The sequence below is a fragment of the Engystomops pustulosus genome, chromosome 2 (genome assembly GCF_040894005.1).
Source record: "Engystomops pustulosus chromosome 2, aEngPut4.maternal, whole genome shotgun sequence".
NCBI classification, from domain to species: domain Eukaryota; kingdom Metazoa; phylum Chordata; class Amphibia; order Anura; family Leptodactylidae; genus Engystomops; species Engystomops pustulosus.
In genome coordinates this window covers 214,403,901-214,417,346 of record NC_092412.1, presented here as the reverse complement: position 1 = coordinate 214,417,346, position 13,446 = coordinate 214,403,901, and the positions used below count along the sequence as shown (strand labels likewise).

Below are 13,446 nucleotides of genomic sequence, written 5' to 3'. Positions count from 1 at the left end.
CTCTTTTCCTGTGGAAGGAATGACATTTGTAAGCATGAGTTTAAATTTACTCCCAGGAATTTCTTTACTGTGGCTGGTGATAGATCTGATTTTGGGTAATTTATGATCCAGCCCAGTCTTTCTAAAGTTCCTATTGTGATGTTTCTTGAGGAAATTAGGTTCTGTTTGTTTTGTCCAATAACCAGCAGGTCGTCTAGATATGGAATAATCAGTATGTCCTGCTGTCTTAGGAACGCCACCACCTCTATCATCACCTTGGTGAAGGTTCTGGGGGCTGAAGATATGCCAAAGGGGAGTGCACGAAATTGAAAATGTAACGTGGAACCCCCCGGAGAAAAAACAGAGAACCTTAGGAACTTTTGTGAAGACGGGTGAATGGGGACGTGATAATATGCGTCCTTTAGGTCTATAGTGCACATTACAGCATTTTTGTGGATAATGTGAGTGGCAGACCTTACCGACTCCATCCTGAACTTGTTGTAGACGATGAAGTCGTTGAGTCGTTTCAGGTTGATTATCAGCCTGTTCGATCCGTTCGGCTTCTTTACAAGAAAAAGAGAAGAATAAAATCCTTGCTTTTCTTGTTCCTGAGGAACCTGGGAAATAACTCCAGAAGACAATAAAGATGATATTTCTTGCCAGATTAGATAGTGGGACATTTCTGATGTATGGGGAGAGGGTGGTAGGTAACTGGTAGGAGGAAGCTTCTTGAAGTCTATCTTGTATCCCTGAAGAAGGATGTCTAGAACCCAAGGATTTGAGGTGATTTTTAACCATTCCTCTCTGAACTTCAATAATCTTCCTCCTACTATGGCGTCACTGTTTTTTGTTTCTGTTGGGATCGGATGATGTTGAAAAGAGAAACCCTTTACCTTTTCCTCCTTTCGGGTAGCTCCAGCGACCCCTTTTCCCCTTATCTTTGTATTCTTCTCTTTGGCTTTTAAAGTCCCGAAAGGGCTGCTTCCTGGGTATTGGCTTATTCTCCGGGAAACCCTTTCTCTTATCTGATGCCCTTTCCAAGATGGTGTCAAGTTCAGGGCCAAAGACAAATTCGCCTGAAAAGGGAAGACCACATAGCTTTGTTTTTGAGCGGATATCCCCACTCCACTGCTTCAGCCACAGCGCCCTTCTTGAAGCATTTGTCAGGGCTCCTTCTTTTGAAGAGAACCGTACACCTTCAGCTGCTGCGTCTGCTAAGAAGGACGTTGCTGATTTTAATAGAGGGAAATTCTCCAAAATTGTAGTTCTGGGAGTTCCTTCTTTAATATGAGATTCGAGCTCATTTAGCCAATACAGGAGATTCCTCGCGACTGAGGTGGCCGTTAAATTTGATTTCAGACCCCACATGGATGTTTCCCAAGCTTTTTTCAGCAGAGAGTCAGATTTTCTGTCCATGGGGTCTCTAAGCTGCGCTGCGTCCTCAAACGGCAGGTCTGTCTTCCTTACTATTTTAGTGACCTGCACATCCACTTTGGGACAGGAATCCCATAGTTTAGAGTCTTCAGGCTCAAAGACCAATCTCTTCCTAAAGTTTTTTGATATAAGGATCCTCTTCTCTGGTTCCTTCCACTCTTCGTACACTAACTCTTTGAGGGTGTCATTTAAGGGAAACACCCTCTGGCGCTTTGCTTTTAACCCACCAAACAGCTCATCTTCTCTAGATTGGGGTACGACCACATCCTCAATTTCTAATGTCTGTCTGATGGCCTTCAATAAATCATCCAATTCATCTATTGGGAAAAGATGTCTGGATTCAGTAGATTTTACAAAATCCTGGGGATTTAAGGAGTCTTCCGTCTCTATTACAGAACAAGAAGGAGTCTCTGAATCACTTCCTGCCTCGGATGGTGACGACCCCAGTTCCAATCTGGGCTTTTTACACGGGGGAGCCCTAGATGTAGCAGCGGCAATAGATGAGACCACCTTCTCTTCTATGAACCCTTTGAGCTCGTCTAGGAAGGATGATTTCTCCTCTCGCATGAAGTTATCAATACATACTTTACATATTGGTTTCTTATATGAATCTGGCATAGAATGGTTACACATGTTACATTTTCTGGTCCTGGTTTTATCCGATTTCTCGGGTCTTTCAGGCCTGCTAGCCTTATCCCCCTTCTCCTCCTTGCCTTTCCCCTTAGACCCCAGGTCTTTTTCCTAAAAGGCAAATATAGGAGACTAATAACCCACAACATTGCATACATAGTGGCAATATCCCCTGCAATTAGCCCACTTACAGATACTGGAGGGTGCAGGAAGATTGGGTTAACTTCGTCAGTCATAGTAGACAGCGGAAGATTTAGATGCAGATACTGGAGCCGTAGTCACTTGAACAACTAGACCTCAGATCATAGTGATCTACCTGCTTTAAATACCTTAATGGGGAGCCCATCCCCCTTAGAAGCGGCTACCGGTCCGCGTCCCACGGCTCCCAGTGATGCTGCGCGGTTTCCCCGATCACTTCCGGTCGCGGCCGGAAGTCGTCATCAGACTACGGGCTGCTGGGAAATGTAGTTTTCTTCAGCCGCGCGCGCGTGTAATCAGAGTTGCGGCGCGGCGGCCAGTCAACGGACCCCTGGACGGCTACAAGGAGGACCAGGATCGACCGAGAGCCGGGGCCGCCGGGATTTCGCCGTGGACGGCATACCCGTGAGTGATTCTTCGTCCCCCCCCCCCCCCACCTGGAGGAGAGAGGACACCTCTCTATGACCTGCCTCGGTAGGGACAGGAAGAACACTGGCGGGAGGATGCGGGGAGGGGAATTTAACCTCTTCTTCCTGTCCCTACAGAGGTCAAGGGGCATCCTCCAGGTGGGCCGTCATGGGGGACGAAGTGGAAAAAAACACACACACAAATTGAATTGTTTGTAAAACAATACAATTGTTTTATTAGTATTTGTTTTTTTTACCAAGTGTTATCCACCACTAGAATCAATAGTTTGTTGCAGTTTCTCCATTGTACTTTACAGAGAGCCACACGCTTGGTGTGGGAAAGGATGAAGCTTCTGATTGAGCCTACGGCTGGTCTGGGTCTAGCCGCTATTCTGTCCAGCTCATTCCAGGAGAAAGCAAGGCAGATGCAAAATATTGGTGTGGTGCTGTGCGGTGGTAACGTGGACCTCGGCGGGATAGACTGGGTAAAGGAACCCTCTCTCTACAACTGAAATTAGGCACACAGAGGACTTTTACCTTTGACATTTCAAGAATTACACATTTTAGATCCCTAATTTTCTATAATTCTCACATCTACAATGTCTGAATACAAAATAAATAAGTCCCCTTAAGGCACTAGTAGGTAAAGAAGCGGAGATCCCATTTACATTTGCAGGATGTGCCACTCAAAGGTTTTACTCCATATCCACTTCTGTAGGATCAATCTGAACCTCACTCTTCACCCAAGTTATTGGTGCTGGTACATATGGGTCATAAGTCCATTTAGGATAAACACGCTTGTATAGGTTCATCAATACAGTGTCCTGTGACTTCAGCTGTCCATCGAAATGGCACTTCATATGGCCATGAGTTCCTGAAAAGTGAAAAATAATTAGGGACTGCTATTTATGGAATTAAAAAATGGTTTAAGAAGGTTAAAATTAAATAAAGGAACAATTTTAAGCTACCTTCGGGGTGAGCGCCTACTACTTTTCTTATAACACTGAATGTGTTGAAATAGTGTATCAAACTACAAGAGGACCATCGAAATAAATATACTGGAATCCCTAGCATAATCCTACGTTTTATGACATCTTTCTGCAAGAATATTCCTAGATAGTGCCCCTTAATCTATACTGTGGAAATCATTGATGCCTGAATGTCCAGGTCAATGTTTGCAGTTCTTTTGGGCGCTTCTTAGAAGACTAACTTGATAGCATAGTTTTATTAATTGCATATATTTATCTTTACAACATTGTCCAATAAAGGTCTATAAAGTAGTAAAAGTGAATAAATGTTTACCAACATGTTATAAATATGTACGGCGTCATCCCATCCCTCTTTCTTAGCTGCAGATAGTGCATGTATTTCTGCAAACGGAAAGGTAAGTTTTTCCTGCAGCTGCTTCTACATTCTGCCTTCAGCTGACAGGATGGAGGGGGCGCACTTCAAACGCCTATATCTCCTGAACCTCGACACCAAATCTGGTGTCAAATTAAACCGGAAACCCCCCTCCCTTTAATTCATTGTCAAGATTGTTTTTTTGATGTTTCACAGAACCGGAGATATCCATTGTTAGAGAGTTACAGTTGGAAATCATGGAAATAAAAAAAATTGTATATAAAAATCTACATTTTTTTACTGCAACTGAAAAAGTGGATCTCTCTGGTTCCGTGAAGAATCCATTCCCAATCTTCACGTTAAAGGGAATATTCTCCAGTTTAAAATGCCACCTAGATTGTATTTCTAGGTGCAAGGTTCTGGTGATATAGCCGTTTGAAGCAAGCCAACATCCTTTCTGCATGGAGCGTTTGCAAATAGGACGTATATATAGTCGTATGGTAGTTGTAAAAGTTTAAATACATCAGTGCTCCTCGGTCAATCATGTATTTTCTGAAATATCCCCATCCTTTTAGTGTAAAAACTGTTTGTTGTCCCTTCCATTGAGGTTACATTTTTTTTTTCAGTAAAAAGTGTGTTTTAACTTAAAGCATAATGCAAATTTAAACTAGATTCCAAGAGGAAACCATAACTTGATTACATGGGTCCTTTAAGCAAGTAGGGTAAAGATTCTGCAAATACATACCTAAAGGTTCCTTGATATGTCCTCTACGACCCCATTTAGTACGCAGCTCAACTGGTTTAAACCACAGTACATCCTCTGTAAAGACAAAAAGTTGATTTATGATTTTTGGTGTTCCTCTAGCCTATATACTTATACAAATAAAGGTGATTCACCAACTTATCTTTATTACCACAGGAATGTCACATGTGTATTGATAGACATAGGTGTGAGATTGTTGCTACACCAGGGGCGGAACTACAGCAATAGCAGCTGATTATGGGGCCTGTGGTGTCAGGGGGCCCCGTCATCCGACCTCACACACTGAAGAATGGAAGAAGTGCACCATTTTATGGATATTGTGCTGCACATTGTACAGTATAATATGTATATAACATTGCACATCTTTCACAGTGCATAACAAAAATCGGCTTGTCAGAGAAGAAATGTTGAGGGAGATTAAGGGGACAGCAGTACTAGGGATCTCTCCTCTCTAATTACTGACGTGTACTTCACACATGTCGTCAGCAGCTACTGGGACAGATCTGTGTAAATGTAATGTGTGTATTTCTGTGGAATAATGTATAAAATGTGCAAGTATACAAATATGTAGATTTCCTGAGGGGATAGGGGGGCCCCATTCATAAGTCGGATATGTGGCCCTGCCTCAGCTAGTTATGCCCTTTTGCTACACAGTGTTATCTCCAGCAATAAAAGATATGGGCAGAATAATGACCATAGCTGTGAATCCAGTCAGTCAATGGCAAGTCCTCAGCGCCCGGTATAGGTCATGTATGTTTCCATGTATAGAAGGGAAATACTGTGCTAGTGCAAAATACCTCTGTTGAAGAACATATAGCGAACCACTGCAGTTTTCTTCATTATCTTGAATGGGTGACCACTCAGCACCACCCTCTTGATAACAATCCTGTCAGGGTCCACACTCAGGAGAGATCCAGTGGCAATAAGATCATGCATTCCTATGAGGAAATTTTACATAAGATTCTTAAGAAAAAGAGTAATAGCTGATACACATTACCAAGGAAAGGTATTCTAGATACGTCTTAAATATTAGGAAATGTTGGAGCTACATAATAAAAACTTACCGTTGCTGCGCTGCTTGAACATTAATACTGACGCCTGAGGGAAAGTAATGGGGGCATAAACCGAGACCACCACTGCCGCATCAGTACGCAAGAACCGCTCAGATTTGTGTTTATCCGCTGGAAGAATAAGTGCAAAGATTAGCAACACATTTATAAATACAATAAGTCTAACACAGTCATACATACACCACTATGATACAACAGCTTAAAAACCAGAGACTGATAAGGCGCTTTTCATACCAGACGTGTGCTGAGAGTACAGCGGTGCTGCCCGGAAACGTCGGAAGCCGCAGTGGAATATAATTTCTTCTTTAGCCGGTACTGGTTCACTATTGCCTGCGTGTCTCCTCACCAACATATTTACAACAGACATCTACAAGAAAAACAGCTCTGTAACCTGCTCTTTTACATCCCAAAATATAAATGCAAGAAGAAAAAGTGCCTACCTTCTGTTCATGTGGAAGAAGGGAATAGAGAACAAGTGGTGACCCTTGATTGAAGTGTTCCAGCACAGAGAGCGGTACCCCAGTGATATGTACCGTAACATACCAGCCAACCTACAGAGCCAAAATAACACAAAGTACAATATTTGTGCCACTAAGAAATCGAATAGACGTTAAGGTTATTTTGTTTTTTAGAGAATACTACTGAAAAACTTCAGTTTTGTTGTTCAATACTACAAATACTAGGCGTCTTTATGTATCCAGCGGTCAGCACAGCCACCAGGCAGAGTTTTGCGTGAAAAAAAAAAAAACTTCTGCTCCACTAAGCCCTTTACACTACCTCCACAACATGTGTAAGTATCACTGTAAGAACCGCAGATTCTTTCACTGTTTCTATGCCAGAAAACTGGCTTGGAAGCAGCAATAAATCTCCCCCCTATACTTCTATACAAGTTTACAAGATGAGGCTCCAACTGCTGACTGCATGACTATCTGCAGCTCACATGCCTTAATGTTACAGATGGTGCCCCACAGATGGCACCTGATGCGTCTCTACAATTGAACAAATTAAATGAATTTATCAGTTACCATGGCACCTTCATTCTCATCCGCTGCCAACTCCTTGAATATACGCTTCCTGGTCCTGAAAAAGTCATGAAATTGGAAAATGCGAGCATAATCTCTGGGAAGATTTTCCTTAGGATCCCATGGTGATGTGCGGAAGCTTTTCAAACCACGAAACTTTTGAAACCTGAGGATCAGAGATATCCAGGAGTTAAAAGATATCAATATTCTGACTTCTGAGTGAAGGTATTTCCAACGCCTACTTACCTAATTCTAGCTAGCTGATCTCGTGGGGTGTCCACCTCATCAGGGAACATTTCATCCTGTCGTTGCAGTTTATATTTCTCCAACATCTGTTCTTCCTCGGCTTCATCCAGGTTTTCATCATATTTGTCATCCCTGGTGCTGTCTGGGATAGTGACAGTCTCACTTTCTTCCTCTTGACCACTACCTTCCTCTTCCTGAAAATATATTACAAATGTTCAATGTGAATTGAATATTTGGTTTTAGAATTCAGCAAACAGGCCATGTGACGAATGTCTGTGATGTCAGAAGCTTGATCAGTAGGGTTTCTAGATGTTAGGACCCCCACCGATCTGATAATGATCACTTATCCTTAGGATAGGCAATCAATTTTAGTATCTCGAGAAAATCCTTTAAGGGGAAAATTGAAAAATAAAACCTCTTGTCAATATACTACAAAGCCAGGTCATTAGATCTAACGAGAGAAAGTATGGCTTACTCCAATGCCTCTGTTGGGAGTTAGTGGAGCAAAGGCACTTGCCTATTTGTGTGTCTTGAACAGGTGAACAGAGATGGCCATAAACACACCAGTCCACTGCCCCTTAACATTGACCTGGGTGCAGCAGGACTGGTGCTAAAGGAACCACTATTGTGGACACAGGTGCCAGAGTCCCAGAGTTGGAAACCACTTCTATCTGGAGAAAACTGGAAAGTTAGTTTTTAACGCAAGGAATAGAGAAATGCAAATTTAATCTTGATCCATTCTCATTTTTGAAACAAGAGTTTTATATTAGTAATCGCATATATTGTTGTATAACTGCAAGTCAAAATATTATAATAAAAATAACTATTGCCAGAAACCTGAGCATTTGAATCGTAGACCCCAGGAACTGCAGAGACAACCATTAAGAATAAAGTGCAATTAAACATAAACATAAAACCTTCCCATAGATACAAGGAATACATAGATAAAGCAAAATAAGATACTTCAACTGGTCGATGGTATACACTTGATGTTTACTGTTGCTTTTTTTGTTAACTTGAATTTCAGACAACGATAATAACATGTAATACTGTACAAGATTATAAGCATGATATGCACTAATGTCTGATGTTTTGGTTTTATTTTTTGTGTCTTGCAATAAAAAGTTTTAAAAAAATAAATAATAACTATTGCCAATTTTTAAGTATTCCAGATGTAGATTTCCGATGTGTGGCACATCCCTGCACATCATAATTTATTAATTTATAATTTAACCTGCCGATCAGGTTATATACTTTATAATCTTGATATGCATACAAGCTATAGAGGCTGCTCGGGTTGTGGAGTAGCCTCAATGTGCTCCCGGGGCTAAGGCTACTACACACACCCGGTAGCCTCTGGAGTGCCGCCCTTCTGCACGTCCATACTGTCTGTGGCATGTGCCAACATCTCACCTGCAAGAGGGATCCCCTGCCAGCTTTACAGTGGTTTCCAGGCATGGCAACAGCATGAACAAGCAGGGGTTTGGCTACTAGAGGCACGGAGTAGCTTTAGCCCCTGGGCTACTAAACGCTCTGTGTAGGCTCTGCTGCTAATTTGCATATCTCTATTATAACCTGATGGCAGCATTCTAATACATTATAAAAGATGTGCAGGGATGAGTCACACATAGTAAAACCACCTCCCAAACTACAAAAAAAAAAAAATTAATAACAAATCTACCCAGAAGGTTGTAATCGCTGCCTATTCCCAACGTAGTTGAAGAAAACCTTTAGAACTACACAATATAAATGACTAATCACCTCAGAAATGGCTTCATCCATGGCATCTTCCTGATCATCATCCATGTCATCATCATCGCTGTCATCTTCACTATCATCTTCTCCTTCATTTTCCTCATCATCCAATATCCATGAGGCCTGGTAAGCGGATGTACCTTTCTGGACCTTTTTTTGCACTTTCAGTCGCAAGGATTCTAGGACAAAATTTAGAAACAACATACTGATTTTTGGAAATTTACATACTGTACAAACACAGTGAATATTTTAATGGTTTTTAATCACCTTCACCCACAAAGCTCTGAACAATGCTGCCTCTCCCTACCTCATGCATCATCTCAGTCTACTGCCCAACATGCGTGCTTCAATCTGGACTATCAGACTAATAATACCCAACCTCCAAACATGCTTTTAAAACCAATCTCTTTAGGCAAGCCTTTCACACTCACCTACTTCAACTTTCTCTTTACTAACCCATCCTGCGCATTACTCCCAAATGCTATACGGCAAAAAAACAGACACCAGGCTTCCCTACAGTCCCACAGAATTTGGACTCACAGACTGTAAGCCCTTGTGAGCAAGTCCTCACTCCTATTGTTCCATATAACTGACTGTACAGTAGTATTATATTTGTATATATGCGCCAGGATTTGGAAAGCACTACGGAATATGATTGTGGTATTTAAAGATTATTAATAAAGCAAATCTTACAGTAGATGTATTGTGCTGACTGATGTATTTTTTTATAGTTTGTCCCCCATTATTCAAAGATACCATACCTCATGTAAAGGAACCCAAAGATAACATAAAAGATGAAATTTACCCTCTGCCTCATTGAGCTCTTCCTCAGTAGGCCACGTCTGCTCGCCTTCCATAGGATCAGGAACTACCTCACACTGAAGAGACTCTTGCGCTGATGGATCAGCCTTCATCAGCACCTTCACATCCTCCTCCATCTCTGCACAGTTACCAGCATCATCCTGCACAAATAGTGGATGGTATTTATCAGTACAATAAGACTAAAAATCCAGTGTAGACCATGTCAGTGGTGACATGACATGAGTGCTACATCTCAGTAACCAATGACTAGCAGAAAAGACAGAGCATCAGTGCTGGTAAACAGTTAAATACTTCCATATAGACGCCAAACAGAACACATCCCCATTATAAAATTTACTGGGGTGCAGTACTGTGCCACTACAGATTCCACCTCACCCAACAAGATTCAAATCACCCAACAATAAAAATCCATAGTCTCCAGAACATACCGCCATTTCCACATCTTGTCCTTTCTTCCCTTTGGGTTTGTGGACTCGTGGGTTGAGTGGATAAGGGTCAGGAGGAGCATCAATCTGAGACATCTGAAAGTCACCATGGCCAACAATATGAATCAACCTGTTAACGTTGAGTTCTTGCCCACGGACATAGCCCGATACTTTCAATGTGCCCACCAGGCCACTCTCATCTGATGGCTGAAAGTCCACTCTGTGTGCCAGCATGTAAGATCGCCGGTCTCTGAATGACAAGTGTCTCTGTTTCTGGGTGGATATTTGCCTCAAGAGTAAAGCAGATTCTTGTTCAGTGTCCAGGTGGCAGAACTTTGCATCAGGAAATCTTTTCTCGATCATCTTACTCAATTGTTTTTTGGTTTCGTTTCTTTTCTTTATTGGGATCTCATTCATGCCCTGCACAGCGAGCACTACAAGAGGAAAAGAAAGCCATCATGGAAACTCTTCAGATCTCATTTCCACCATATATTACACATTCTAGCCATCTAGCCCAACTTTCAAGGCTCTCTCCAGGTGTTTTTTTTCTTTATACTGCATGAAAGTAGACATCAAGTTAGGCTGTGAATACTGACGCATAGGCTCGTCTCTTACCACAGACTGAACAAATAGCATAAGACACAAGTCCATGCATCATACTGAGATATGATCCAAGGACTCCCTGTCTGCCACCTGAACTAGACCGCAGAAACTTTAAGAACTGTTACTTGCACTTGCATGTGCAGCCGGCCTTGGGGTGTCTTTTAACAATTTAACCACAAACTGCTATGATGGATAGAATACAGTAGACACAAAGTGCAAGGTGTTTATATTTTTTGGAAACCTTCACGGTCCAGGTTTCTTTATCCAACATCTAAACATACATAAATATCTACTATACACTACAGACTTTCTTACCAAAGCTAGGCAGGCCCTGAGCAAATAGACAGGAGAGGCAGTAGTCTCCATAATTGTCCCATCCTTCCTCAGGGTCCAGGACAAAGAGAAGTGTATCAGCTACTTTGACCAGATCCAGCAGAGAATTCAAATCATCTGTAAAACAGGAAGAGATTGTTAGACAACACCACATATTAAGTAGTCATATAAAAGCAGCAGTACATATTTTCAGCTAAATCTTACCCCTGTTTGCCTGTACAAAACACCATCGCTGCTTCATCTTGGGGGACACAAGAGCAAATTTGCCATTCTTGGAGTCATCTTCATGAAGTATATTTCCCTCACTATTTTGCACAAGATTCAAGAGGCTAGTCATATCCAAACCTCCATGGAGGGGGACTGCAACAACAAGGTGTGGAGGGCCATCTTTGCTCCCCAAGTGGCGCTTCTCTGCAAGCACCTGTAAAAAATGATACGGCTTATATGAGTATGGGCTCCGACAGAAAGATGCAGTTGATTTGTCAGTCATGGACGACACAGTGTCCCGTTCTCTGCACTATGTACTGTGTCCTGTTTCACGGGACTACCAATCCGTGATTCACGCACCAACCACAGCAGACTGTGGTACACCTTGTATGCAGTTATATGGGAGTAATAAAAGTAATTTTAGTCAAAATTAATGATATGACACTTCTGGTGCTTCCTAGGGCACCCGAGAGCTAAGGTGTGTATTAGCCTTAGATCCCAGTACCCGGTCATGCTAGTACATGCCGCACCAGTAGCCTCTGCAATAAAAGGGGTTTTCTCACAAAGAAAACTTAGGCCCTATCCGTGGGATAGGGCCTAACTTGCTGATCGGTGGGGGTCTCAGCGCCGAGACCCCCACAGATCGCAAAAACAAGGGGTCCGACGACCCCTCCCTGATCCTCTTTCAAATAGAGCAAATTGGTGCACATGACCGTTCTGCACCATGAATGTCTATGAAGCTGACAGATCACCGAGCACCGCGCTCAGCAATTTCCGTCAGCCCGATAGAGATTAACTTTTGTTTGTGGGAAAATCCCTTTAATAAAGACCTGATACAATGATATTTTTAACCTAAAATCCACAAACAGATAGAACGGCACTGCATAATACAAAATAAATGTTATATACTTACAGCATCCTTCTTGTTTCTGCGGATCTGATTGGCTTTATGTTTTCTGTCCAGCTTCCGCAAATGTTTTTTTATTTTTTTGCTGAGAGCTTTAACAGGTACTCGTCCTAAGTGACAGAAAAGAATAGTAATATTTAATAAAGACCGCCTTAAAATTGCATTTAGGCAGATATGTCAATTAGCCTATACTAACAGTACATCATATGTATGTACATTATACACCATATGTAGGGGATCTTTTTGTAAGCCAGCGTGACGCTTGTTTAGGAATATTAAAATTAACCAAATAATATAGATACTACAGGAAACCACACAAAATGGGAAAAATTTACACATTTTTCCATAGGGCTGAGGTAGATGAGGAACAGATGAGAAAATGTAACACCATTGTCCATTGTTTTTAGTAAAGGACTGGCGCTTGGCACAGTAACATGCTAAAGTAACATTGACATTTAAGGGGTTTTTGTGTTTCTGCAGAATTTGGGGCTAGATGAAAGCAAACAATATACTTGCTGGAGGGTATCTCCGGTTCCAGGGATGATCTTCTGATGTTCAGCAATGATGCAGAAGTTGCATCTCTCTTTATTAACTACTGCAGCCTCATTGAGAAGAGCAAGTACAACTCCTAAAATCAGAACTCACTTACAGATCTCATGATCAATGACGGGGAAGGGCCTCACCCATCAGATTGTTATCATCTACTCTGTGGTAGAGTGTCATGCTCTATTTTTATATAAAGACATGACAGATATCCTACTAAGATATCTATACACTTGTATACATGCATTCTTTATTTATATCGCATAAAGGGACATGCAGAGCGTTCCCTAATCAACCCTGTGTTTGAACTCTGCATTCCTCCAATATAGTGACAGGAGAAAGCTGATACTTTTTTTTTTTAAAGGGCAAGTTCACTTTTCAGAACAGAGAAGAATTCCTCAGCCGTGATGTAAATGTCACAGCCCCCTACATCTTATGCACAGGTACAGCAGGGGGAGGGCAGTGAGTGCGGCGCACGTGGAGCTCACATGGAGGAGCCGGGCCTGCAGTGCGGCTGCCCTCAACCGTTCTCCCCTCTCACCTTTGTTCTCACGTTCCAGCGCCCCGCGGCTCTGGTGCCGACCAGTTTTGTGAGGCTTATTCTGCTGTTTGAAAGCTCCGGAGCGGTGCACAGCCTGCTGCTCCCCGGCCGCCATGATCCCCGCAATTCACCAAAACGCCCCAGCACTGGAGAACACGCCCAACTCCGGGCGGAAGCTGCGGGACGCGCTAGTACGCATGCGCGGCGCAGACTCCTTGTG

The 13,446-nt window shown here is 42.4% G+C and overlaps 2 protein-coding genes across 2 annotated transcripts in view; one reads left to right on the top strand and one right to left on the bottom strand.

Annotated features, from left to right (window-relative positions):
* The window catches only part of SRR (serine racemase), a 20,405-nt gene extending 15,500 nt beyond the window's left edge, over nucleotides 1-4,905 (top strand). The window contains exon 8 of the mRNA XM_072138102.1: nucleotides 2,966-4,905. Coding sequence (XP_071994203.1) covers nucleotides 2,966-3,160 — 195 coding nt within the window. The 3' untranslated portion in view covers nucleotides 3,161-4,905. The remainder of the gene's footprint in view (nucleotides 1-2,965) is intronic.
* TSR1 (TSR1 ribosome maturation factor) lies at nucleotides 2,853-13,446 on the bottom strand. Its single transcript, XM_072138101.1, has 15 exons — nucleotides 13,227-13,446; nucleotides 12,149-12,252; nucleotides 11,233-11,449; nucleotides 11,011-11,145; nucleotides 10,096-10,526; nucleotides 9,651-9,807; nucleotides 8,852-9,024; nucleotides 7,091-7,284; nucleotides 6,848-7,010; nucleotides 6,263-6,373; nucleotides 6,057-6,189; nucleotides 5,817-5,933; nucleotides 5,550-5,690; nucleotides 4,735-4,809; nucleotides 2,853-3,522 (listed from the first exon to the last, which is right to left on the bottom strand). The coding sequence occupies exons 1-15, from the start codon at nucleotides 13,339-13,341 to the stop codon at nucleotides 3,344-3,346; spliced, it is 2,445 nt and encodes an 814-aa protein (XP_071994202.1). The 5' UTR covers nucleotides 13,342-13,446; the 3' UTR covers nucleotides 2,853-3,343.